This window comes from Aphelocoma coerulescens, chromosome 1A, assembly GCF_041296385.1.
Source record: "Aphelocoma coerulescens isolate FSJ_1873_10779 chromosome 1A, UR_Acoe_1.0, whole genome shotgun sequence".
Classification (NCBI taxonomy): Eukaryota; Metazoa; Chordata; class Aves; order Passeriformes; family Corvidae; genus Aphelocoma; species Aphelocoma coerulescens.
In genome coordinates, this window is record NC_091014.1 from 19,457,979 (window position 1) to 19,483,115 (window position 25,137).

The 25,137-nt window shown below is 35.9% G+C and overlaps 1 protein-coding gene across 6 annotated transcripts in view; it reads right to left on the bottom strand.

Annotated features, from left to right (window-relative positions):
* BRD1 (bromodomain containing 1) overlaps positions 1-25,137 on the bottom strand; it is a 60,594-nt gene that overhangs the window by 14,371 nt on the left and 21,086 nt on the right. For 3 of the 6 annotated variants that reach the window (XM_068995553.1, XM_068995536.1, XM_068995544.1), the window contains exons 4-8: positions 21,615-21,746; positions 17,800-17,928; positions 16,551-16,863; positions 15,520-15,780; positions 11,825-12,313 (exon numbers count right to left, since the gene is read on the bottom strand). In XM_068995553.1, coding sequence (XP_068851654.1) covers positions 11,825-12,313; positions 15,520-15,780; positions 16,551-16,863; positions 17,800-17,928; positions 21,615-21,746 — 1,324 coding nt within the window. Of the gene's footprint in view, positions 1-1,866; positions 2,075-11,824; positions 12,314-15,519; positions 15,781-16,550; positions 16,864-17,799; positions 17,929-21,614; positions 21,747-25,137 lie in introns of those variants that run through there. The other 3 variants (XM_068995580.1, XM_068995564.1, XM_068995572.1) reach the window with 3 other exon arrangements.

Below are 25,137 nucleotides of genomic sequence, written 5' to 3' on the forward strand. Positions count from 1 at the left end.
AACTTGCAAGCTATCAGCAGTAGTTTTCCTGACCATCAAGCCGCAAATGACAGGAGCTTACACAATCCATGACACTCAACTTTATACAATCCACATTTCAGAAGTTATAGGGAATAGGCATTATTTTAAGAAAGGAAAACCTCATTGCGTAGTTTAAACAAAACACACTCATATCTAGTCATAGATGCAGCAGTTTGCAAGTGACCTTGTAACTTGCCAGAAAAAACCTAGGTAATAAAATCTAAGTGCTTTATGGTAGTAGCACTGATACGCAAAAAAAAGAAATTGCATATACTACAGAATTTGGTTTCTGTTCTATCATTACAAAACTATTTTCTACCATGAATCATGAAACACACAATGTCCTGTAGCTGCTAGAGTAAGTGAAATTAAAGATCTCCATTTGCATTGAGGAACTTGCATTTGATTGCATCAGTAGATATAACTAAGAAGGTCAAATAAAGAACATCCGTGAGAGATGTAACTCATCCTGCTTGCAACTTTCCAAAAGCTCATTATTTTGTTAGACCAAATGAGCTTTCTCTACAGTCAGGAGTGAAACTTTATGTCAGGTACTGATCTTACACATACTGCCTCACCAACACCACTGAATGACAACCCTCCCCTTCCCGCCAAAAGTCCTAAAGATCAAACTTAAAGCCTTTCATTAGTGGTTCATTTCTTTCACTTTTCCCCTCTGTTCTTGAGTTTCTTCAAAAAAGCAGTCCACTCTCAAGAGGCAGAACTTTACCTTTTTCTCTTAAAAAGGGAATTCTCAAACAACAAAGTCTGCTATCAATCTTAAATCCAGGGTTACTGCCATTTCTAATCTTCAGCTCAACTTCAAATTCCATGGAAAATTTACTGCTTGTCAATCATAGCATACAACACGACCATTTTGAAAATAAAGAAATGCTAACTAAGAAGAAAAAAAAGTAAGGCAAAGACGTTCAGCCTGATACTTTTCCACAGGTCTCTCACTGCACTGAAAATGTTATTTATCAGGCAAAGTTTTAACTTTTTCTCAACAGTGCCAGTTTGTTCTTAAGCTGCAATTAAAACTTTCATTGACTACCTACATCAAGCAAGTTAGAATCTTGTTGCCCATAGCAAATTAATGGAAGGAGGAACAGGTAATTCCCAAAAGAGAGCAGAAGTTTGGAAAAAAGGTAGAGGAACAAAGCTCAGTATAGTCTGAAAAGCAGCACAGCATGTCCATGAATGTAAAAAATGCTGCCCCAGAATACAGAATTGTGCATTTCAGACTGTAATCACATTTTACAGTTCTGCTGAAACAAAAAGAAAGAAGCAGAACTCATGCAAAATTACTCTAAAGCAATTAAAACTGTACTATGAATAGCTTGATGCAAAACCAAGCGCATCCAAATGTAAGATGAAGTGCTCTGCTAAAACTAGACCTGAAGGGCTGAGATTCAACCCGGGAGCTAAAAAAACCTGGGAGCATTCAAAAAGTGACTGCACCCAGTGCACTTATATAATACTATTTAGTCTCATTTTCAGTTGCGACTTGGGCACTTACCCAGAACCAGTGATGTTACTCTTCATTAAAATATATATACAGTAGAGGAAAATGTGTATTGTACTTAAAAACCCCATCTTTTTCTTGGTAGGTTTCATTTCTCCAAGGAAGATGAGACTTTTTTGGGGGAAGGGAAAAGGATGGAGATGTAGCATTTTTAACTAATCTGCTCTCACAGAACATGTTCTGGGAATAAGAATGCTGGGACTGGTAAAACTCTGCGACCAATATGTGTCACATATACTACAACACGTACAACTTTGTAACTTACGGAAATGGGGCAATATATTGAATGAAGAGCATAGTTTCATATATGTCAAAGACTTCCTCCAAGAGTGTTCATTTCTATTTGTTTTTTGTTTTAAGGATGGCTGGTGTCTCCAACATGATCCAAATTAATTACTTCAAATGTAATTGTCTTTCTGCGTTCCAAAATGATCATTTAATTGAATTCCATTCCATGTTGAGGATAATAGAAAATAATTAGGATCCAAAGAGATAAATACCCAGCATGATATTAGTTAATATGAGAACCTGGAAGACAGTGAAAAAGCCATTAAGTCTCTCTGAAAGGAAACAGAGCTTTCAAATAAATAAGCCATCCTTACAGCAGTGTCCAGAGACAGTGAGAATGACAAAAGTGTCCCACATATTCTATCACTAATAACTAAGGTTTCTAAATGGATAATCTAAATAAATTTCACTTTGCTTCAGGCCTTTTTCTTGAAAAAGAAAATACTGAAAGTCATTGAAAGCACAGAATACAACCCCACGTGCATGATATGTATCAAGAACACAGTTTAGAAACATATCTAAAAATACCTCCACTAAGAGTAAGAAAGGGGATGTCACTGATTTAGGGGAATTTATAGATACAGGTATGCACACACAGGATAAAGGAATACTTTAAGGCAATAAATCATCAAAAGTTACTGTATTCTTAAAAATGTGAACCTTGAAAATGGGCAGACTGCAGAAATAGGAAGGTATCTACTAAGTCTTTTTTTAAGAGTGACCCTAAGAGTAATCCTTTAAATGTTACTTCAGACAGTAAATTCTGGAGTGCAGTAGGTGTATTAAACACAATTCTTCTTTTCCGAATACACAGATGAATATAAGAGCACATCAAAGTTTCCAGTGCTTAAAACAGTCTTCAGTATGCAGACGAAATGGAAGCCAGTTACTCAAAGACTACAAAGCCTGGTGTGAAGAATCCCCTTGGAAATAAGGCTTTTAAAACTTGCTTAAAACTTGGTCATGGCTAAAGATAGCAAAGACAGCTCAGTATGAGCCCATGATGTGGCACCTACACACCAAACAGCAGCACCTTTGAAGATCCTAACCAGAAAATTTTAACCTTTAAAGGTTTAAGTGACACAGAACAAATACAGTTTGGTGGCTCAATGAATAGCCTATTTGATGGGTTCCAAAAGAATGCCAAAGAATTCATCTTGTAACTACTAATTTTCTTCAAATCCGAGAATTAAGATGCGTCTCTGGCTAATCAGATGAGACTCTGCTACAAGAGCAAAATCTGATTTGCACAACAGAAAGGAAAACTAACCAACATTTAGTAACTACAGCTTCCATAAGAGAAGGATCGTATGTTGCTCTGCACTACAACAGGATCTCTATACTGTAGGATGATTGTTCAAGGCATTTTAAAATATGCAAGTGGGAGGCAACCTTAGTGGAGGAGTTTGAAAACACTCCAGAAAACTCTGAAACGAAAAAAGAGCATACAAGCAGAAACATTTCTCAAAAAAAAAAAAAGTTACGACTTCTCCTAAGACGGTATCAGCTGTTCCACTGGTACAGACTGATGAAGCAGTAGAGTAGAAAATGCCATTAAAAAGTGCATACACAAAATCTGAAAAATTCAAAACTAACTTTACAAACTGAATTCTTGAATCAGCTTTGGTTTATGTAATTTATGACACGTGAAACACACAGAGATGATTGTAAAATACAAGCTTTAAATGCCTGAATCACATACAGACCAATGGTACATCATTCAGGATCCAAGAAATTACTACAGAAAGTCAGTAATATTTAGGACCATTTACTTCTAATTACCTTGGCAAAACCTACTTAAGAGGATTTAAGATCAGAATCTTTTTTCCAAACATTTTTTACTGATTTATGGCCAAACAGTAAAGATCCCTTAGAAAAGAAAAACTTTTTTTACACATTTTCCATTTGAAGATTTTTAATTTCTCACCTACAAAATCCTGATATAAATGAAAAAAAAACTTAAGAGATTTCTTAAATATTTCAATTAATTAAGATGATTTTAATTCTTAACTTATATAATGAAAAAGCGTAATTATTTATCAACATACTGAAATGAAAATTCTAGTGCCTAGCAGTCTTTCAGAGCAGCCCAGCAGGACCTACACCTACAAAGAGAGGCTATTTCATTCCTGAATCAAGCTGTTCCTAAATGGAACTAACTTTTGTAAATTAGTATCTACAGGATTTCATACAGAGCTTTTATCAACACATTTTTTTTTCTTCATTTAAAGTAAGGGTTTCCCTGTAATTTTGAAAACACAACTTTTGGATATGGTATCCAAAGAAAAAAAAACAGATGGACAGAGAACTCTAGAGCTCTCATACATAAGCAGCTCCAGCAATCCTGTTCTATTAAAAATAAGTAATTTAGCATTTATTTGTCTTCTACAGCTATTTAGGAAAACTGGTCCTTAATTTGTACCTCTTTCTAGGACAGGGATCAGAAAACAAAACTGAAGTTGCTACTTGAAAGAAAGATCAAGGCAGAGATCTGCCACTCCTGAGATAACACACAGGACACCACAGTAAACTGCAAATCTTTGAATTACTTCAGTAAGTTACACAGCTGCATTCCCAGCCCTAATTTTCCAGGCCTTTTTTACCTTGGGAGGTACCTCATGCAGGGAGATTAAAACTTCATGTGATTCAGTATAAAAGATCCAGTGCTTTACAGCCTCCTTCTATGATAGCTTGCAGCATACTTGAGGAAGTGCACGACCTGAAACCTTTGAGACTGAAACACCATACTAAAAAATTATTCCAGCCTAGCAAAAATTAACAGTGCTTCCTATCCTAAGATTGTCTTCCTGGCTTCATCGACAGGAGCTGCAAAGACCAAATGAGATGTTTCACTGCTCATGCAGTTAACCTGATAGTGCCTGAAGCATCGTCGAGAGAAAATATTCAAGAGCTATTAAATACCAGCTCAGCTTTGCTATTTTTAGGCAACACTGAACAAATGAGTTAAAATAAGGCGGCCTTGCATGTTCATATCTGTGTCTAGTCAGATAAATCTATAGTTGCTTTTTTCCCCTCAGACCTAAAGTACTTTTATCTTCAACACAGAATTTTTTTAGAGAACTCAAGAGTTAGCCATGCATATCAGATGAAGGTTAGTTCTCAGCATCTGCTTTTCTCTCCATTTTTTACCAGTGACATGCTGTTAGGAAGTAATTTCTGAGCATTATTACAACTATGGAGGGAAGGGAAAAAGGAAAAGTCAAGGAAAGAAATGAAAATAAAAGGAAGGAGAAGAGAAAAGAAAATCAAAGTGGGAGCATTACCACATTAGGATAGCATGGCCTGTCAAAGTGACAGCATGACCAATGACTGCTGTTTTGGTAGCAACAAGAAAAAGCAACTTTGCTTCAATTTTACCCATTCTCGAGTACTACACATTTCTTTGTATGGGATAGCTTCTTAATGTGCACACTTCCCCTGTGCATGCCAAAGAACCTACATCTGGGTACTACAATGGGAAACATAGAAGAGAGCTATTCAATTGAAACCATCCCAAAATACAGGACTGCATCTATGATACAGTGAATGAATACATGCTACCATAATTACTCTTCATGGAGGACATCCCTTGTGCATGCATATACATAATCTAATCTCTTCTCACTGAGTGCAAAAAGGGGAAAAGAAAACCCCACAAACCACAAATCCACACACAAACCTTCTCTGAGAGACATTAATTTGCACTCAACCATACTGTGTAACCTGTACCACTCTCTCCACTCACAGCAGAATGGGCCTTAAGTGACTGGTACTTTTGCCTACCAGGTTCAGTGCCTGATGCTACTGTTGGAGTCACTGCATTAACCTTTTCTATTGTCCACCTCTTAAATCAGACCTGTAGGTCAGTATGTAGGGCTTGGACTAGATAACCTTTGAAGGCCCCTTCCAACCCAAACTATTCTACGATGTTCCAAATAGTCAGCTGACTTGATCCACTTTGGTACCTTCTGTGTCTGGTACAAGGGGATTTCATGATATCTAAGCCTGTGAATTTGAAGGTAGATCATCTATACTCAGCCCCAACACCATGGCAAGTGTCTTCTTAAATAAAGAACAAACTTATAAAAAGCATGGTGTGAATCTCCAAATACACTAACTTTTTAATATATTCAATAAACCCCACAGTTCTGTTTACCATCTGCACCACACAGAAAAAAATAGTCTTAAATGTCACAGATGAAGCACATAGGGGACTATGACATTTAATTTTTTAGAAAGCCAAACCTGGGCCAAGAAATGAGCTAAGTATTAAAAAAAAAAAAAAAAAAGCAATTCCCCAACACAGCAAAATGCTCCACAACTCCTACAGCATCAAGAAAAACAGAGGGGCTTCTATAAATATTTATTGCAGAAGATTTGGTTATAATCATCTTAGAAAACACAGGAATTGTTGGGTTAATAATTAAGTTAACTAGGTTAGTGATGTCCAAGAACTTTAAGTTGGGTGTTAATAATTAATATCTTAAAAATACCCCAAAGGACAACAATTTCAAAGAAATTAAGATGTTTAAGACCCAAGAAGAATTGTGAGAATACTTGTATATAATGTACCTTACACATGCACACATTTCACAAGCCTTGAAAAAATCACAAATTTGCCATTTATCCAAGTGTTCATCAATCCCCACCATTCTCAACTATGTTGCTCAAACTCCCTCTATTTTAGTAATATAAATCAAGAAATAAGAAAAGGATTTTTCACAGTCAGGAAGTTAACACTATGATTATTTATATGAAATCAAACCAAAAGGAACATTTATTTTCTTAAAAGTAATTGCAAGTTTTGATTGGCATAAATAGTTTCCTACCCCGTCCTTCTGCCTTATGCACTTATTTTATTCTACATGTATTACAAAAACCCTCCCCTATCTCTCAAAATGTTCCCAGAAATTAAATTGGCAGAAATTTCCTAAGGCTGACAGAACTCCTGTCCAAACTTTGAGTGAGCCAAAAACAAATGAAGAAATGCAGCAGGGTTCCTTTTTTTTTCCTCCTAATTTCTCCCCTTAATTTGCTTTATTTTCTTAGCAAATGGTCCTACGTTTCCCAGTGGCCTATCAACCCGTTAGAAAACCAATCAATGAAACTCATCCTGACAACTCAGCAGTCAGACTCCTGTAGTTCCCATATCTCGACACTGACAACTTTAACAATCCTGGGAATTATTCCTTTTAGGCCTTCCCAATCTCCAATACTTTGTTTGCTTGCAAATGAGCCTTAAAATATTTTATGTTTTCAAACCTCCTGAAGTCAGGCAGCTAAAGTTCTTAGACATCACTAAGTGCTCAAATAACTAAATTTCAAATCAGACTTCACATGAAACAATCACTATGCACTTAAAGACAACAAATCAGGACTGTGGATCTGTCAATAGATCGAGTGAAATTCCTGCACTTGACTCATGAATAGAGATTAGAGATTATAGATAGATAGATAGATAGATATGCACATGTACTATCACTCCTGTCTATGCTAACCAGAAGAGCAACTACACCAATTTGTTTGGGTTTTTTGGCTGAGGAACCTTTATTTTAGTTTTTTCCTTTATTTCGAGGACGTAAATTTCTTAGATATGCATGGTTTAGTTTCACTTCCTCCATTTAGTGAATGGTAACTGAATGCTGCGCACATAAAGCCTGACTTTTAACCAAATTTGGCTGTGTTCCAGAGAGGTAAAGATTTATTAGAAATCAAGTACTCAAGAATTAAAAAAATAAACTGTGTTCCATTTCACTCCAGGCATAATCTCTACCCTTATATCAAATTAAGTAATAGTGGCCATCACTACATTACATCATATCATTAAATTCTATCAAATGCAAATGGAATTCATATTCAGGTTACTTGCAGGCAGTTCTTAAGTGCCATCATTTTGTAGTAGTCAAGCAGAAACAAAGTCAGCCCAACATTTACTAATAATAAGGAATCTTTGTTGTATACTGATAACTGTATGTGAAGTATATATTAAGAAATGATAAATTCCCCCACTCTATGCTTTTCACTGTGTGAAGTATTCTGTTTCAGTGATCCATATTCTAGATATTTATTTACCTCTGCTTTAATACCTTGAGAAAATCTGTATAGCTGGAAGCAAGAATATGAAGTAAATTACATACTTCACTGAAATTTTCTATTACTGCTATTTGGCCAAGAAATAATAGAAACACAACATACTGCACTATAATAATCACTGTTTGAAATCCTGATTCTGTGGTAAGTTACAGTGGTTGTTTTAGGATAGTGTATTTTAAATACTTAGTTTCTAATTAAAACAGAGAGTACTATAACAGTAACTCTGAATTATTAACCTAAATTTATGAAAGCTTAGAGATGATTGATAACACCAAATACACATGCAAATTTCATCTGATCATAATCTAGCATTTTATAATGTTAAAAAAGGTTTCTTAATAATTTGTTCCATCTGCTATCTTACATAACTGGTACAGGCAGATTTTTTAATGGCCAGTAAATCTACCTTCTATTCATTAATCAGTTTCATTTTTCTCTGATGTAATAACTGCAGCAACTATTTCCCTGACAAAAAGGATTTAAGTATACAATGGCTATTTTGAAAAGGTCATTGAACTTGGTCACAGTTAAGACTTGACATGCCCAATCTTCAAGAATCACACATCAATCTCTGATGTCACCAAAATTTCCTAAGTAAAACCAACATATTTTTTTTTTTGAAATTGTTGCTAGATACCATGTGAAGCAAACCCAAAATACATCAAGTATGTATAGGAAATTTTTAAACACGTCTCCACTATGTAGCTGTCAGCTTCCACATAGCAACTACAAAGACAGATGTGCTGTGTGATAATGCCCTAGCAGAGCACTAGAAAATTTAAATTTAAGATTACACTACACTACTGCTTCATGTATTTTAAAGATTCAAATATAAAAGGTCAGAGTATTGAAAGGAACTGTTTTCAGTCCTCTTTGAAGGTTAAATCATATTGTTCAATAGTCCCCTATTTCTGAAAAAGAGCTGGCATTTCAATAATCTTGTGTATGAAAACCAACAACATATGGGACACCACACTTACAAAGGAGTGTGCTGTGTGTGTCCTTGAAGATAACTGGCAAAAACACCAACCCCAAATGTAAGTCAAGAGAGCACAATAAAAGCACTCTATAATAGTAATGAAACAACCAAGTAGGCGTGGTTTTACTCAACTAAATAAACTTTAGAGTCTTCCTTTGAACTTCATCATGTAAGAATACAGGAGTGACAAGAAAGGAGCAAACACTGAAGAGACTGTACAGTACAGGACAGAAAAGACAAGACTTCCTTAAATAATGTCAAAAACCCTCACACTGGCTATGAGTAGGTAAGAAGGAAAAGAAGATGTGAAAGTGCTGCTCTCGACCACTTAAAATTTCAATGCTTTGCATATTAAGCAAAGTTCTTTTTAACGACATTTTCTATATCCAGTAAAATTAAGGATATTTAACATTCACACCATTCAAAAAACTGTGCAACAATAATTCATTTTCAACTGCAGGGACTTCCCACAAAGCTGCTAACTCATGTCAACGCACACAAGAAGCCTTTTCCTACGATTGGGTGGCTTTGGAAAAAAGCTTTGCTGGATTCTACTGAATAAAAACATTTTTACCTACAGCATGCGATTAAATGTTGTAAAAAATAAACAAATAGAATGTATTACTGTATACATGATCTAATTCATTTTTATCATAATATAGACATGTGCATGAATCAACATCAGCTGCATACACAAAAAATCTTTAACTGTTTTTAAATCTTGGTAAGTATCTGACATTTGTGCTGGTTTCCTGCTGAACTATAGCTCAAGATAGCTGCCAACTGCAAATTGCTTGAATTAGTATGGAGACACAAATTTGAAAATAACATGAGGAATAAAATTTCCTTTGTGAAAGCAAAATGTTTGGTTGCAAACAGGAAACCTAATCAAAGGAATAAGATCTTATAAGCTGCCACATCTGTATGAACCATATATGTTTAAAAAACAAGATGCTATTAAAGAATAACTAGAACATTTTCAGGTGAATATTAACTGGCTAAATAGTTTCAATTCATTCTTCTTGAACAAGTACAAATTCTAAATATAAATGCCCCCTAAGTATTTGTTCTACATAAATTTAATTCTGTTTATATCATTACTAGCTTCAGGAAGAGACTACATAATTTTGTTTTAAAATAACAACAGAAAAACCTTGGAGCTTTTGGATTTTATTCCTGGAACTGGGTTGTTCGTTTTGAAGCTAATCAGAAGCATATTTGCTCCACATACACCTAACTCCAAAGACAAAAAGAAGCAAAATAGCTGAATATAAACATATTCAGAAATCTGGTGGGTTTTGGTTTTGTTGCTGCCTTTTGGTTTTTTTTTTCCTTTAAGAATTAAGTTAGCTTTCTTACAAAATAAAAACCTTTTCTTTCCCCCAAAGAAAAAATTCACAATGTCCAATATAAAATTTTCAAGGAATTAGTACTAATTCCTGGTGTAATCTAGCACAAAATGAGTCACTGTGTGTGATAAAATGCAATCTATATACAGGTATGTAATGAAATTATCTAGATTATAAACTGGCAAATTAGGATATTTGGAAACCAAAGCTTTTTATATTATTAATAAACATTAACTCATTTCTATAATCACACTACCTTCACTTGGCTCTTCAGAACCAAAGTAGCAGACCATATCTGCATGCCCTTTCCAATGTGTCAGGAAAAGGAATGGAAGTTGGGGCTTTCCAAAGAAGAAAACCAAACAGAACCCCAAAAATACAAATGAAAGAGACTTCCCCCCACTAAATCTTACGTAACATCTTCTCATGCCATGATTCCAGCATTAGAATCATTAGTGTCTCCACCTGATCATTCAAAAAACCCCAGCTAACCAACTAAATAAAAAAAAGCACCTCCCCACACCCCAAAAAATCCCCCAATTCAAAACAAAAAAATTCCCACCAAACAAACAAAAAAGAAACAACATAAAAATCGACAATGCTTCCCTTTTCCCCCCAAATATAAGCCCCTTTCCTTCCCCAGCCTTTGGAGCACATCTTCACACAATGTTAAACTCCTATCTCTTTCATTCAAAGACAACTCCCCACACGCTGTTTTCATACCTGCTAAGGGTTCCCAACATGACAATGAAAGAGTCTTTATTTCATCTATAGCAATAGCCACAGATGACATTAGGGAAATATCCATAAGTAATTTCCTTATGCTCCTTTTATTCCTCAAAGGTTTTATACAAACTTCTCACATTAGTAGAACTAAGGCGTGCTAAGTAAAAGATGTGATTAATGTCTTGAGCTGTTCTGCACTAATGTATCAAGATAACATTTTCTTTAAAATATCCTTTAGAGAAGTCTCTTTAAGAGCGTAATCTTTCCCTCAGATCCTTCAACTTCACTTAAAGTGAACAGACTAAAGAAAAGAAAACACATGAAGTGTCATTTTACTTTGGAGTTTTAACACTTCCATAAAATACATAGATATATAAAGTGCCTCATACACAGTCATCAGTTTCATAATGTTAAAATATGCTTGGAGTAACACTTGGCAAAATGAAATCATTCATGGCACAAGTATTTTTCATGCTCCTGCTTACAAGCCTTCTAGTTTTGGCACCATATGTCAAGTTTCCATGGAATTTAACAGGAAAAAAAGCAGCCGATTAATCTTTCCTACAGGTTTCAACTAAAGAAAAAAAAAAATCAAGCACCCATATGTGTAATCTTAAAAACTGCATCATGAAACCAAAGAACCCAGACTTGGTTCAGTAGGTTTAACTGTCAAGGGCCAACACAAAAATGAGTAACCATTTTCTCAACTGTAACTACTCAACTGTGAGGACAGCCTGTTTCAAGTCCTAAAATCCGAAGATTAACAACCACACGTACGTAAAAATTAACAGGTATATTAACTTTCCAGATGCATCCATTCAAATAAGTTTTGTAAACATTTACCTGTATCCAAGCGCTTTACAGGGGACTCATCATCAACCTCAGAATCTCCACATGCACTCCTTGATCTTTTCCTTGGGTGCAGAAGTGTCTCCAACCTTGGAAGGACTACAGACAAAAAGGTTTTGGTCCCTAGCTGTGGAGAAGTTGGCTGGGTTTCAGTGTTCTTTGCAGACTTTTGGGGGCTTATACTTTTCGATTTGCAGAAGAGAATGGATGTACGTCTGTTTACATCAGTTGATGACTCAGCTACAGCAGAAACAGTCGACTCATTGAGATTACTGTCAAGTAAGTGTTCTGGAGTGTGTCCATTTATTTCTTTCTGAATGGAAGTGCTATATAATTCATTATCAAATTTTACTCTTTTGTAAAGCTTACTCTGCTCTGGATTGAGTTCTACTGGTTTGAGGGTTGGTGGTTCTGAATTAGTCTCCAAGTTTGAAGGAAGAGGTAATGCATCTGATGGTTCAAGTTTAGGGGGAGATTTATCTCCTGAAAAAATTATAAATAGAGTGTGATTTTTGAAAACCTGTAGTTATAAAGTCTATTATAAAACTCACTATAAATGTGCAGCCCACCAAATAAATTGTTGTCTGGAAACAAAGCATAACATTTTAAAAACAAAACTTGTCTAGCAACAATCTGTCCTAGTTAGTAGTTCCTACTTTTATACTGGGAATGTAACAGGGGTAAAAAAGAAGATGTTTATAGTTGGTGTTAACAATTTATACCTGGATAAGTATTTTTTTCCTCTCATGCAGTTATGTTAGTTTCATTAACTAAAAACTACAAAATCTATTTTTTCATTAGAAAGTTGAGGTGGTGGATCATTATCTGTTAAATGCAATTATACTGCCATTCAAGTAAAATTTTTGATAATATACATTTTAATCTATTTCACCTTATCAATATTCACCTTATCTGCCTATGAAAAATTTTATCAGATAACCAGTAAAAAAAAAAAATTTGTAACCTAATCTACTTCGGTGAACTAAAATGTGTTACAAAATCTACACAAGGGTATGATTTGTAAAGCTGTTTTACAATTGTGACCAGAAGTTTTATCTACCAAAAGGAAAAAGTAATAAAAAATGGGGGAGAAAAACCCAACACCCCCAAAACCTTGCATCTTGATTAGCCACTAGTTGACAAATAACACACTTCACAATGCAGACTTGATAGGAGAAATCAGAAAAACCACCCTCTACCATTTCTCTCCAGGCCCCTTCCCCCTGCCCCACATTTTAATTTTTTTTAATATGATCATGTCCCACTCAATTTTCCTAAATCCATGCTGGGAAAAGACAATAGAGATATGACAGTGGGTGTATAAAAGTAGTTTCAGTTTTTCATTGCAAGTAATTGGAAAGAAAATAAACATTCTACTATTGCAGCATACCCTGATACGAACAGAAGGATGTCCTAACCCATAATTATCAACTCAAAAAGATGGTAAAACCCTTCTAGCTTCCAAAATAGAAGACAATACTTATTCTAGAGTAACTGTATAATACCAATGTACTATTTATGTTATCACATAAAATATTTAAACTTAGTTAAATTTTCTATGCCACCTGAAGAAAGGTGTAAAACCGCCAAGCATTTAAAGTTCTCTATTTGTAGTCTGTTGTTTGGTTTTGGCTCAGCAATGTTCACTTGGAAATCAATGACTTCTAAGTGCAGAAAAATCTCTACCCTGTTGTTTAAGGTTTAATCAAATAATAGCATAGTTCAGATTAAAAATACCTATTTTTACAATACAGGGGGACTGTGCTCACAATCATTTGAAGGCACACAGGTATTAGAATTGGTAACTAGTATTTCAGGGAAACAGAGGAATGAAACGTAAAGTCAGATAAGCACATTTAAACTACCAGCAATCAAAAAATGCTATAGTTTAGAATCTCCAAGGTGACTTTCTTTGTGAACAAATTCTGATTTTCTTACAAGTAATTAGAAAATATTCAAAAAAATATTTAAATAAAACCACTTGAGAATTATTTAGAAATAAAACCTAAATTTCATGGGGTTATTCTGGTACCATATTTTTCACATGATCCAAGACTGGAAACTGAATTGCAAGGGGGGGTAGTTCACAGCTCTACCAAAGTCACCTCCTGTAGAGATCCTGGGCAGAGGATTCTAATACTTTTCTTATCTTTTTTTGGGCAATTTGTTTTCTTTACTTGTCTATATACCTTCCATTTGAGAACTGAAATTTGAACTAATTATTATTACTCTTCACTAGATCAGAACCGTAACAACAATACCAATCAACCCTGGATCATGCCTTTCATTATGTTTTATTTAAAAAGCTGTAATATACTGTAAATATAAGAAAACAGCTACTGCTCACTTTGGACTATTTTTTTCACAAAAAATAGCTGAAGTGAAAGGCTGTGGCATAAAAAGGTTAAGCTACAAATAAGTTGTGGATTCATTCACTGCCAAAACTCACACTCCTAAAGGACTATTTTAATACCATCATCACTTGAAAATTAAAAAAACCACCCAAATTAAAAAAACCCAATCCATTAAACATTTTGAGAACACTTAAAAGCCTCAGAACAAGATAATGCGCTGATTCATGTACGCTTTTTCTAACAATGCTCAAATCTTCAGCAAGTTCTATGTTTGCAATTAAACACTAAGTTGCTGTTTGAATGGCAGTTAAGGACAATCATTTTATTGACTTCACCTTTCAAAAATTTTGAAAGCATCAAGCTGCAACAGATAGAGACTATTTTATTTATTACCGTGCTTCCACTTTCCCTTGAGCTCTTTTCCTCCTCCTATTCAATGCACTTATTCAAAAATGAAACCCATCTCTAACTCTCCTAAAGAAAAAGTTTAGTTTCTTAGAGCTAATAATGAAACAAAGTCCATAGAATTTTTATTTGAGTGACATATTTTCTTTGCATCATTTAAAAATGAGCAATAAAAACCTCAGAAACTAATTTAAAAGCTAAAAATGCAAATATGATATTCAAATATGAAATACGAAGTTAGTCCTAGCACACTGCTCTCACTGAAATCAATGGCAATTAGCCAAGAGTAGATGCAGTTCTGAGACAAATGTTTTGAGGAGGAAGAGAAGAAAAAGGGGAAGAGCTGGGTAGATACAGCTGACTTGATTCTACATGAAATTTGTTAAGTCTTATCAATAGTTAGCTTTATTTAAAATAAATAAATAAATAAATAAATAAAGAACCCCAAAACCTGCCCATCCTCCTCCCCAGAGTCTAGAGCAGAGAATAAAACAGGCTAAAAACACAGTACAACAGCCAGAGTCTTCCATTACTGTTGACCAAGGCTCAAATGATCCCTAATACATATTTTGACATTTAAGTGTATTTCCAAAAGTACAAAGATATTTTCCACTCAGCCATTTCCAACTGCTTTTCCTATGAGATTGTTTGCACTTTCATTTTGTAACATTTAAGTTTTTAAAACCTTCCTACCATGAAAAATAATGGACGGAGGTTTTTTTAAGAAGATCATTCTACTTTTAAAATATTTGTTGTGATTAAGCAGCTATTTGCATATTTCAAAACTAATATTTTAATTTTAAAATCAGTATTTTAAACTTAACGAATATTAATTTATCAAACTCTTTAATTCACATTATTATTCACATTACAGCAGCTGACTGAAGTGATTCAGAACAGTACTCATTTAAACATGGTTTACAATCTTACCTTCTTCTTCTCCGTCTTGTTCTAATGCTGCACTTTCTTCTTCGAAACTTCCAATACCTGATTCTATTTGGGGAGCCTGGTTGTGTTGCTGACTTAGTTTGTTGCGAATAATGCTGATTTCTTTCTTTAACAGCTTTGCTCTTTTGCTCCTTGACCCACTGGATTTCATTGCACAGGTGAGATCAAGTTTTTCTAGTAGCTCTCTCAGCTGTTCTTCCAAGGACATATGTGCTCTGTTTGCAGGATTCAGTAACCTATCCACTGAAGTCAAAACACGTACAATTGAAAACATGTTAGCATTTCCCAGAATATTTCTCAGAATAATAATACCAAGAGGAGGAAAAAAAAAATGGCATGCGAAAATAAAAAAATACTGTCAAAAACCTGTTTAGATTAGAGTCAGAAATGTTGAAATAATTCCTACTACTTATTTACTATTTTTCTTAACCAGCATTTTGCTCAAAAAAACTACATAGTAGAGCAAAAAAGTAAAAGGTCAGAAGGAAGACATAATTAATCCTTCCCACTCTAATAGATTAATTCCTTCTTGCTAAAGAAAAGGACAAAATCACGGTTATAAAAGAAATGTGTTACTTATTCTCCTCCACTGCCTAACCTTAGAAAACTCATGTGTATGTCAAAAGAATAAATTTTAATTCCTAGCATTACAAATGTGCTCAGTTTTTTAATACAGTAGGTTATTTAGAAATGTACTGAGCTTTATGAACACTGGTAGTCATTTTCCATGTCTTACAATCATGTGAAAGAGAGCAATCAACTTAAAAACCTTTTCTGTGTAAGTTGTTACATTAGGCTCTGACTGTGCCAAAATCAGAATCCAGATGGCACTGATGTCTAACGACAGATCTGATAGAAGAGAAACACCATAATCTTTCAAGCAGTGTTTTTAATGAGGGATGGGGAATCTAGTTAGCAAACTGCACAGCAACAATCCTAAACATCTGTATGGAACATACGCTCTGTGCACAGTGAAAAATGCAACTTCCAAAAATAATCGAAAAACATCTTACCATCTTCCCAGGAGAAAGGCTGGGGTGACTCAAGTTTAGGCCTTTCCGGTAAGTGCATTCCAGTTTCATTGTTATAGCCAATTCCTTCAGCATCTCGCCTGGCTTGCCTGAGAACTACACCTCCTTGATCTCGTAACCGCACTGCAGCTCTATAAAATATTGTATCTTTTGCATTGTATTTCATACAGTTATCTATGATAAGATTGAAGTCTTCTTCAAACTCAGCGAGGTTTTTATAGCCTTGCGCTTCTAACCGTTTTCGCATGGTAGAGAAATCCATAGGATGTTTAATATGATCCAAATAGTCTGGAACCTTTGAATAAATATTTAAAACACATATGAGTAAAACTGCCTTGTTACAGCCAAAGCAGCATTAGTTACTAACTGATCCACTTAAACGTATTTTGTAACACCTCAATACAAGAAATTCAAAATGTAACTTAGAATTGCACATCTTGATATTGCAAACATTTGCCTGCCAACAGAAGTTTACATATTACAATATTCTGCATCTTGGGTAACAAGTTTGAGCTCTACTGAGAGATGCTGAAACTACTGTTTTTTGGTTTTTGTTTTTTTTTTAGTTCTGTGGTTTTGTGTACTCCTATTTCCAGGCAACTAATGACAGGACAAGGGGACATGGCCTCAAGTTGTGTCAGGGGCAGTTCAGGTTGAATGTCAGGAAAAATTTCTACACTGAAAGGGTGGTTAAGAATTGAACAGGCTCCCCAGGAAGTGGTGGAGCTGCCATTCATGAAGTGCTCAAAACAAATGGATGTGGCACTTTGTGATATGGTTTAGTTGGCATAGTGGTATTAGGTTGAAGACTGGACTTGATAATCTTGGAGATCTTTTTCAATCTTTATGATTCTATGTATAATAAACAGATGTGCATGCAGTATATGCACACACACACACACACGCGCGCATGTATATCTAAGTCTGTCTAGTTTCACCTTCAAGTACGAACACAGTATCTGCATTTCAATTTTTGATACCCTTCAAATTTGCTTTACCAAAATCATCTTATTGAAAAATATCAATATGTACCAAACATTCCATAGAAGTATTTCCCAGAAACTATTTTGGTATGTAAACATGCAAAGGCTTTCATAGCAGTAAACCATAACTCATAATGTTAATTATCAGAATAAAGATTAAAAGGCAACACTGTTTCTAACTCTCATTTCTTGTACTTAAGTGCCACCAAGCCATATGTAAACACCAGGAAACACAGCTGCAAATGTACCTCTTTAAGGTTCACCGGCTGAGCAAATATTCGAGCAGAATCCTTTTCCTGCAGCTGATCCAGAACCGATCGCAGAAGGACAGTGAATGGAATAAGCTGAAGTTCCATAGTAACCTGCTCAATCTTGACCTAAAGAAGTAACAGTTATCCAATTGAGCATTTTTCATTAACAATCTGTATTAGTTGTTTTGCAGCAATAGTATAGTATTTTAGATAAGAAATAAAATATAAATACATTTAAATAAATTAGTTCAGTACTACTTTAAGTATCATCAGCTGGCATTTGTCTGACACAGGTTTTCAGCTAACGATTTTATAAGAAAAAATCATTCTCATTCCTAAAACTCCAGCTTCCCAGAACTCAAATTTGTATTCTATAGGTAAGAATTCTGTTACACTTTTACATGTATTTTTTTTTGAAAAGATGTTACAAAATAACAGCTTCACAATTCACCAACAATGTGAAAATAATAAGAATTTAAAAGTAACGTTTCAAATCAAATTTCAGTTATACTGCTAAGTTCAAAGTTTAAAAAGAGAATCTGATTTACAGGCTACATAAGACCAAAACAAAGAGTAATTGGAAAGACAATGTCCTACATAAATTCCAAGAAAAGAATTTCAAAAAAACGGAATCAACATCTTCAAATAGTTGAACGTCCTTCAGAATTTTTGTTATTTTTGTCACTATTTCAATTCCTCTGTAGCTTAATTTTCAGGCCGTCTAAAGAGTTATCAGTAATGCAACAGTCTTGCTATGGCAAAAGTAAATTCTTAATGAAAAATTAAAGCTGTGTATATAAGTGTAATATAAAAATGTCAATAAAGTATAAGCAAACACACATACATAAAATACATGCATATAAATAATAATACAGAATTCCAGAAAACACTCCAGAATGACAAATTTTATAAGCTTGAAATAAATGTTCACAGTTTGCAAAAGTCAAAACGAAAGGGTGTTTTCATAAATAAGGGCCATTAAAAACTCCTAAGTGCAAACATTTTACTTTCACAGTTTTCATATAAAAGTTTGTCTTTCTGCATTACCATTTCCTCAAATCTCTTCTCCTGGCAATGTTAACTGTAGAATGTCATAGGACTTCAGATACAGCTTTTTTTTTTTGGGACAGAAGGATAAAAGTACATGGATCTGTATTGGGAAAACCTGAATAGATCAAATCTTCTACAGTTCTTCAGAAACCAATCGTTTTTCCAAGTCTAACAGAATGCCTTGTTAAATAATTTCTCTATACCAATGCACACAGCATGTGCAACAAACGGAAGGAGCTGGAGGTCACAGTGCTGCTAGAGAGCTCTGCCCTAATTTCCATTACTGAAATTTGGTGGGACGAATACCATGACTAGAGTGTGACTATGGATGGCTACAAGCTGGTCAGAAGGGCCAAGAGGGGAGAAAGGAGTAGCGGGATTGCCCTTTACATTGAGAAATGTATATATTGTGAAGAGCTGTCTCAAGAAAAGCCATGAGCAGGTTGAAAGCTTAAACACTGAGGTGAGTGAGGGAACTATACTGTTGGCATTTATTTCAGATCATGGGGACCCTTCTTGCTCCAGCTACAGCAGGCATTACTTTTGCAGGCTGTTGTCCTGCTGGGGATTTCAACCACTCTGACATCTGGAAAAGTAGCATGACAAGCTGTAGGAATGCATTATACTCTTGGAATGCATTATAACTTCGCATGGCAAGTAATAGACAGCCCTACCAGACGGAATGTGATAGAGGATCTGGTGGTCACCAATGCAAGTGAGCTAATCTGAGACGTCAGGACTGGAGGCAGCCAGGGCTGCAGTTATCACACATGGATGGAATTCATACTCCTCAGAGATGTGGGTCAGGTGAAGAGTAAAATTAGCATCCTTAATTTTAGGAAAGCAAACTTCCAGCTGTACAAGGCATTAGGCCATAGGACCCCATGGGAGACTGCCCTCAGAGAGAAAGGAGCAAAACAGAGCTGGTGGCAGATCTTTAATGTGTCTTAAATAAAACACAAAAGCTCTTGATACCTAGGTTTAAGAAATCAGGAAAGTAAGGCAAGAGACTGGGAGGGGTAAGTTGAAACTTGGCTGATCAAACTAACAGGCAAGAAGTGCACAGGCAGTGAAAGCAGGGACAGGTACTCTGGAAAGACTAGAGGGATGCTGTCTGGTAGCCAAGCCACCCTGCATAATATTTGCAAAGTCATGGCAATGAAGTGAAGACCCAGGTGACTGGAAAAAGAGAAACATTGCGCCCATTTTTTAAAAGGCTGAAAGGATGACCGTGGGAACTACCAACCTGTCAACCTCACATCTGTGCCTGCAAACATCATGGAACAGACCCTCCTAGAAGCTATGCAAAGCTTCCATGTGGGGGACAAGGAGATGATTTGAGACAACCCGCACAACTTTACCAAAGGCAAGTCCTGCCTAACCAACCTAGTGGCCTTCTATGATGGAATAACTCTATCAGCAGACAATGGAAGAGCTATGGATGTAATCTATCTGGACTTCTCTTAAGTCCTCTCACATGGTCCCCAACAACATCCTTCTCTCTAAACTGAAGAGAGATGGATTCAATGGGTAGACTGTTCCATAGGTAAGGAATTGGCTGGATGGCTGCATCCAGAGAGCAGTGATCAACAGCTCAGACTTAGGATGGAGATCAGTAATGACTGGTGTCCCTCAGGGGTCTGTACTGGAACCAGAAGTGTTTAGTATCTTCATCAATGACGTGAGACCACAGGATCGAGTGCACCCTCAACAAATCTGCAGATGACACCAAGCTGAATTGTGCAGTTGACACATCTGAAGGACAGGATGCCATCCAGATGGACCTGGACAAGCTCAAGAAGTGGGCCCCATGGGAATCTCATGGGGCTCAACACCGTCGAGTTCCAGGTCCTCCTGCACCTGGGTTGTGGCAACCCCAAGTATCAATACTGGCTGGGGAATGAACAGATCCAGCCCTGTCAAGAGCTTGAGAGTAACGGTGGATGAAAACCTCAATATGAGCTGGCAGTGTGTGCCTGCAGCCCAGAAAGTCAAAGGTATCCAGGGCTGTATCAAAAGAAGTGTGGCCAGCAGGTCAAGGGAGGTGATTCTGTCCCTCTATTCTGCCCTCATTTGACCCCACCTGGACTGCAGCATCCAGCTCTGCAGCCCCCAACATAAGGGCATAAAGCTGTTGGAGTGAATCCAGAGGAGGGCCACAAATATGATCAGAGGACTGGAGCTCTCTTCTGAAGAAAGGCTGAGAGAAATGAGGTTGTTCAGCCTGGAGAAGAGAAAGCCCAAAGGAGACATTATTGCAGCCTCTCAGTAGTTAAAGGGGGTTTATAAGACAGATGGGGACAAACTGATTAGTAGGGCCTGTAGTGACAGGACAAGGGGTAATAGTTTTAAACTAAAAGAGGGTAGATTCAGACTACATATAAGGAATAATTATTTTAAAGTGAGGGTGAAGCACTGGAACCACAGGTTGCCCAGAGAGGTGGTAGATGCTTCATTCCTGGAAAAATTAAAGGTTAAGTTGGATGGGGCTTTGAACAACCTCATATAGTTGAAGATGTCCCTGTTCATTGAAGAGGAGCTGGACTACATGATCCTTAATGTTCCTTTGAACTCAAGCCATTCTATGATTCTATGAAAATTTTACATATTTTCAATAGTTTGAATGCACAGCATGCATGTATACTACTTGACCCTATGTGAGGATTAAAATACAGCAGTCCTTCTACTGAAAAAACTGTGAGAATACTTAAATTATCTTTCCTTCAGAAAAGTTTCACCAAATTAAAAGGTGCTCCATTTACCTGTTCTCTTTTTAATTTTTCACGTTTACGTATAAGTTCTATCAATAAACGTGCTCTTTCAAGATCATGGCGCAGTCTTTGCCAGTACTTCAATTTTTCTTTTAAGGCTTGCATTTCTTCATCATCTTCTCTCTAAGAAAAGAATCAAAATGTTTTCATGAAATGAAAAATGCATACCTCTTTTTATACAATATATTATACAATATAATACAATATACAAACTATATATATATTATATACAATAATATACAATATTATACAATTGTTCTATACAACAGTTCTATATAATTACAGAACGTATGCATGTGAAGGGAAAAACTACTGTCTTATAGTTGTGGCACTTGGTCATAAGCTTCATGCTGCAAGAAGAGAAAACTTGTGGTCAGGGTATCTTCCAGAGTTACTCAAGTGTCTAATTGAAAATAAAATCTAAACTGGACAGCAATCCTGTGGCAAAGGCTACTGACATCAGAAGAAGCAACATAGCAAACAGCAACCTAGAAATACAACAAGCTGCAAAATACAATACAACATTTTTGCATCAAAATCCAAACTAGGTGAACACCATCAGTTTCTTCAGAAACTCCAGCCTGGTAGGAACAAATTATTCATGTGGTCATCACAGTCCATGTCCCCCACACCCAGCAGAACTAGGACACACTTGTAACAAAACAAAGTAATTATGGCTTGTGAGGACAGGAAATGAAAAGCTGTTTATTAGATAATACAGTAACTTCAAATGGTACTGCAGGTGAATAATGCAGCAACACACACTTTTGGAAAATGGATGGAAGAATTTAATTTATGCATTTTTTCAGAGTAAGTAATGTTGGAACACTTGCAGTATTTAGATTGATTTGTACATACAAAACCCAGTGATTGTTTCCCTTTACTATTTTTCACAAGGAAAAGGGAGGATACTGGAATTCTACTTATAGGATTCAAATGGTATTTGTAATTCACCAGAAAAGAGGCCATAAAGAAACAGAAGTCCTGATATTAGCACCAAGTACACAAAAGAAACATCTACTTTGGAAAATTATTACATTTGAAAAATGAGTATTTTATAAAAGCATCTCTGAGAGATATCCAAAACTTTGCATGCTTGCCCATAACTAGCATAATGCAATATACACTTCATAAGTCATCTTGGAGGGAGGGTGTTCTAAAAGCTAAAATTAAAACGGTAAATTTCATAAGCTATAAAATATAAAAGACAGAGGTATTAAGCAAAGTGGCTAAGCAGATGAGCAACAAACAACATTACAAATTATTACACTGAAAGCCATAAATTCCTTAAGAAAAGGATAATTTAGAAGTACCACAGATCCACTAAAAGAAGCTTCTGCAATTTTTCAGATAGTTGGCTCTAAAAATAAAACTACAAAACCTGGAAGTTTAAAAACATTATCTAATAGATTTACCAGTGCTATAATTCTATCATCTGCATTGTATTTTATTGCTTTATATACTTTGCAGAGGGGTAAAGCTTAGTTCATTTGAATCTCCAACTTCACTGAAGTTGGAAATACTTGAAATATCAACTATCTCTGTACTAGAATATAGCAGTCTGGAAATAGCAGTTTGTTCCTCTTTTCAATGAGAAAAAAAAAAAAAAAAAACAAACCAAAAAGAAAAACAACTGAAAAACTGGAGCTAGAAACTTCTAGTTCCCTTTCCCAATGACTGTTACAACTGACAGTTATAATTTCTTTTAAAGAGTTAAATCTTGACATAAACAAAACATAATTTAACTGCTGGGGTCAAAATAGTTCAAAGTAAACTCTGACATAAAAGAATATTAATATTTTTCAATTCCATAAAATTCTCAAGAGACTAACTGAAATAGGAAGTCTACACTGCCACTAATTGCTGCTCTCCTACACCCCTTCATCTCTGAGTATAGACCCCATGTGTGGAAAAGCAACCTAACTCTTAACTGACATAGCTGTACTATTTTTTCACTTCTACTGTTTTTCAGAACCAAAATTAAATTGTGGTGACTGCCAGAAGTAGAAGGCTTGTCATCCCTTTGCCTGCAACCATTCAGAGTCTGCTCTTTTGCCCTATGTAACTGTGCAATTTAAGAAACTGGGGAACCAAGCCTGATGAAAGCTAAGTCAACAAAGCCATACTAGTTTTAGGGTGGGTCAGGAAACGTAAATACAGCAAGAAAAAATTATGGTACAGCAGGCTTTAGGGTAGTTTATTAGAGACTTAAGTATTTGGCTAAACCTCAAGGTGCAGTTGCACTCAAATAAAATAAAAATCTTTTACCTGAATCAGTTGTTTCACCAGTTTCATTCCACAGAATAGGCACATACTTGTCAATCTGCAGATGTGACTCAAAATATCAAGAGCACCCTGTTTGCCTTTTATTTTTCTGTACACATACACTACCTTCCTAAATGGCACTTTGGCTTGGGGATCAATAGCAAGCCTCCAATTTTTTGACACTTCTGTGCAAAGTAATGTTGGCAGACAGTTTACAGCTTAATAGCTAAGATAACCCTCCTCTGCCCTAATCTACTTACTACATGACATACAATATATACCTGAATTAGATTAAAAGATCCAGACAAGTTGAAGAGAGTGTGATGGAGTGGTTTTCAACAACCAACCAGTAAAAACTTAAGACAGAAAGAGTTCCTTTCAAAATTTTTAGCTTTCTGATAAAGATTTTATTAACTTTCTCGTAGGAAAGTTCTTTTTCTTCCAAGTCTTTCTTTCTCTACAACTGTCCTGAGAGCCACCAAGTTTCATTTGGCTGATGACACAAGAAAATTTCATAAAGAAACTCTTGTTTGGAGAGGGACTCTTCATCAGGAACTGTACTGATAGGACAAGGAACAATGAGTTCAAACTGAAAGAAGGGGAATTTAGACTAGATATTAGGAAGAAATTCTTGACTCTGAGGGTGGTGAGACACTGAAACAGGTTATCCAGAAAAGCTGTGAATGCCCCATCCCTGACAGTGTTCAAGGCCAGGTTGGGTGGGGCATTGAGCAACCTGGTCTAGTGGAAGTTGTCCCTGCCCATGGCAGCAGGGTGGGAACTAGATGATTTTTAAGGCCCCTTCCACTCCAAACCATTCTGTAAGTCTATGATTTTCCAATGTACTTAGTTCTTGCCCAACATAGTATTACCTGGAAAAGCTAATACTTATACATTTATTATGATGCCATGATGATTTTTCGCCTTTTTTTTAATATACCTTTTATATGTCCTCAGTGCTCTTAGCATGCATACTTGTAATTCCTTAAGTCCAATAACTTAGCATAGTCATAACTTAGCCAGGAGACCAAACATCCTGGAAGCCTCGCAGTTGGAGGCCGGAAAGCCCTAGACTGTCCTGAGAAACCAAGGTCCTCTCTAGAACACATCCTGTAAACTAAGATTAGGCCCATCCAGGGGGGAATTCCTCAGGATGGGGGGATAGCACACTAATCATTCAAGCCTCTCATTAGGGAATCTTTATAGATATGCTCATTTGCGAGGTCTATAAATTGTGTACACGATCTAT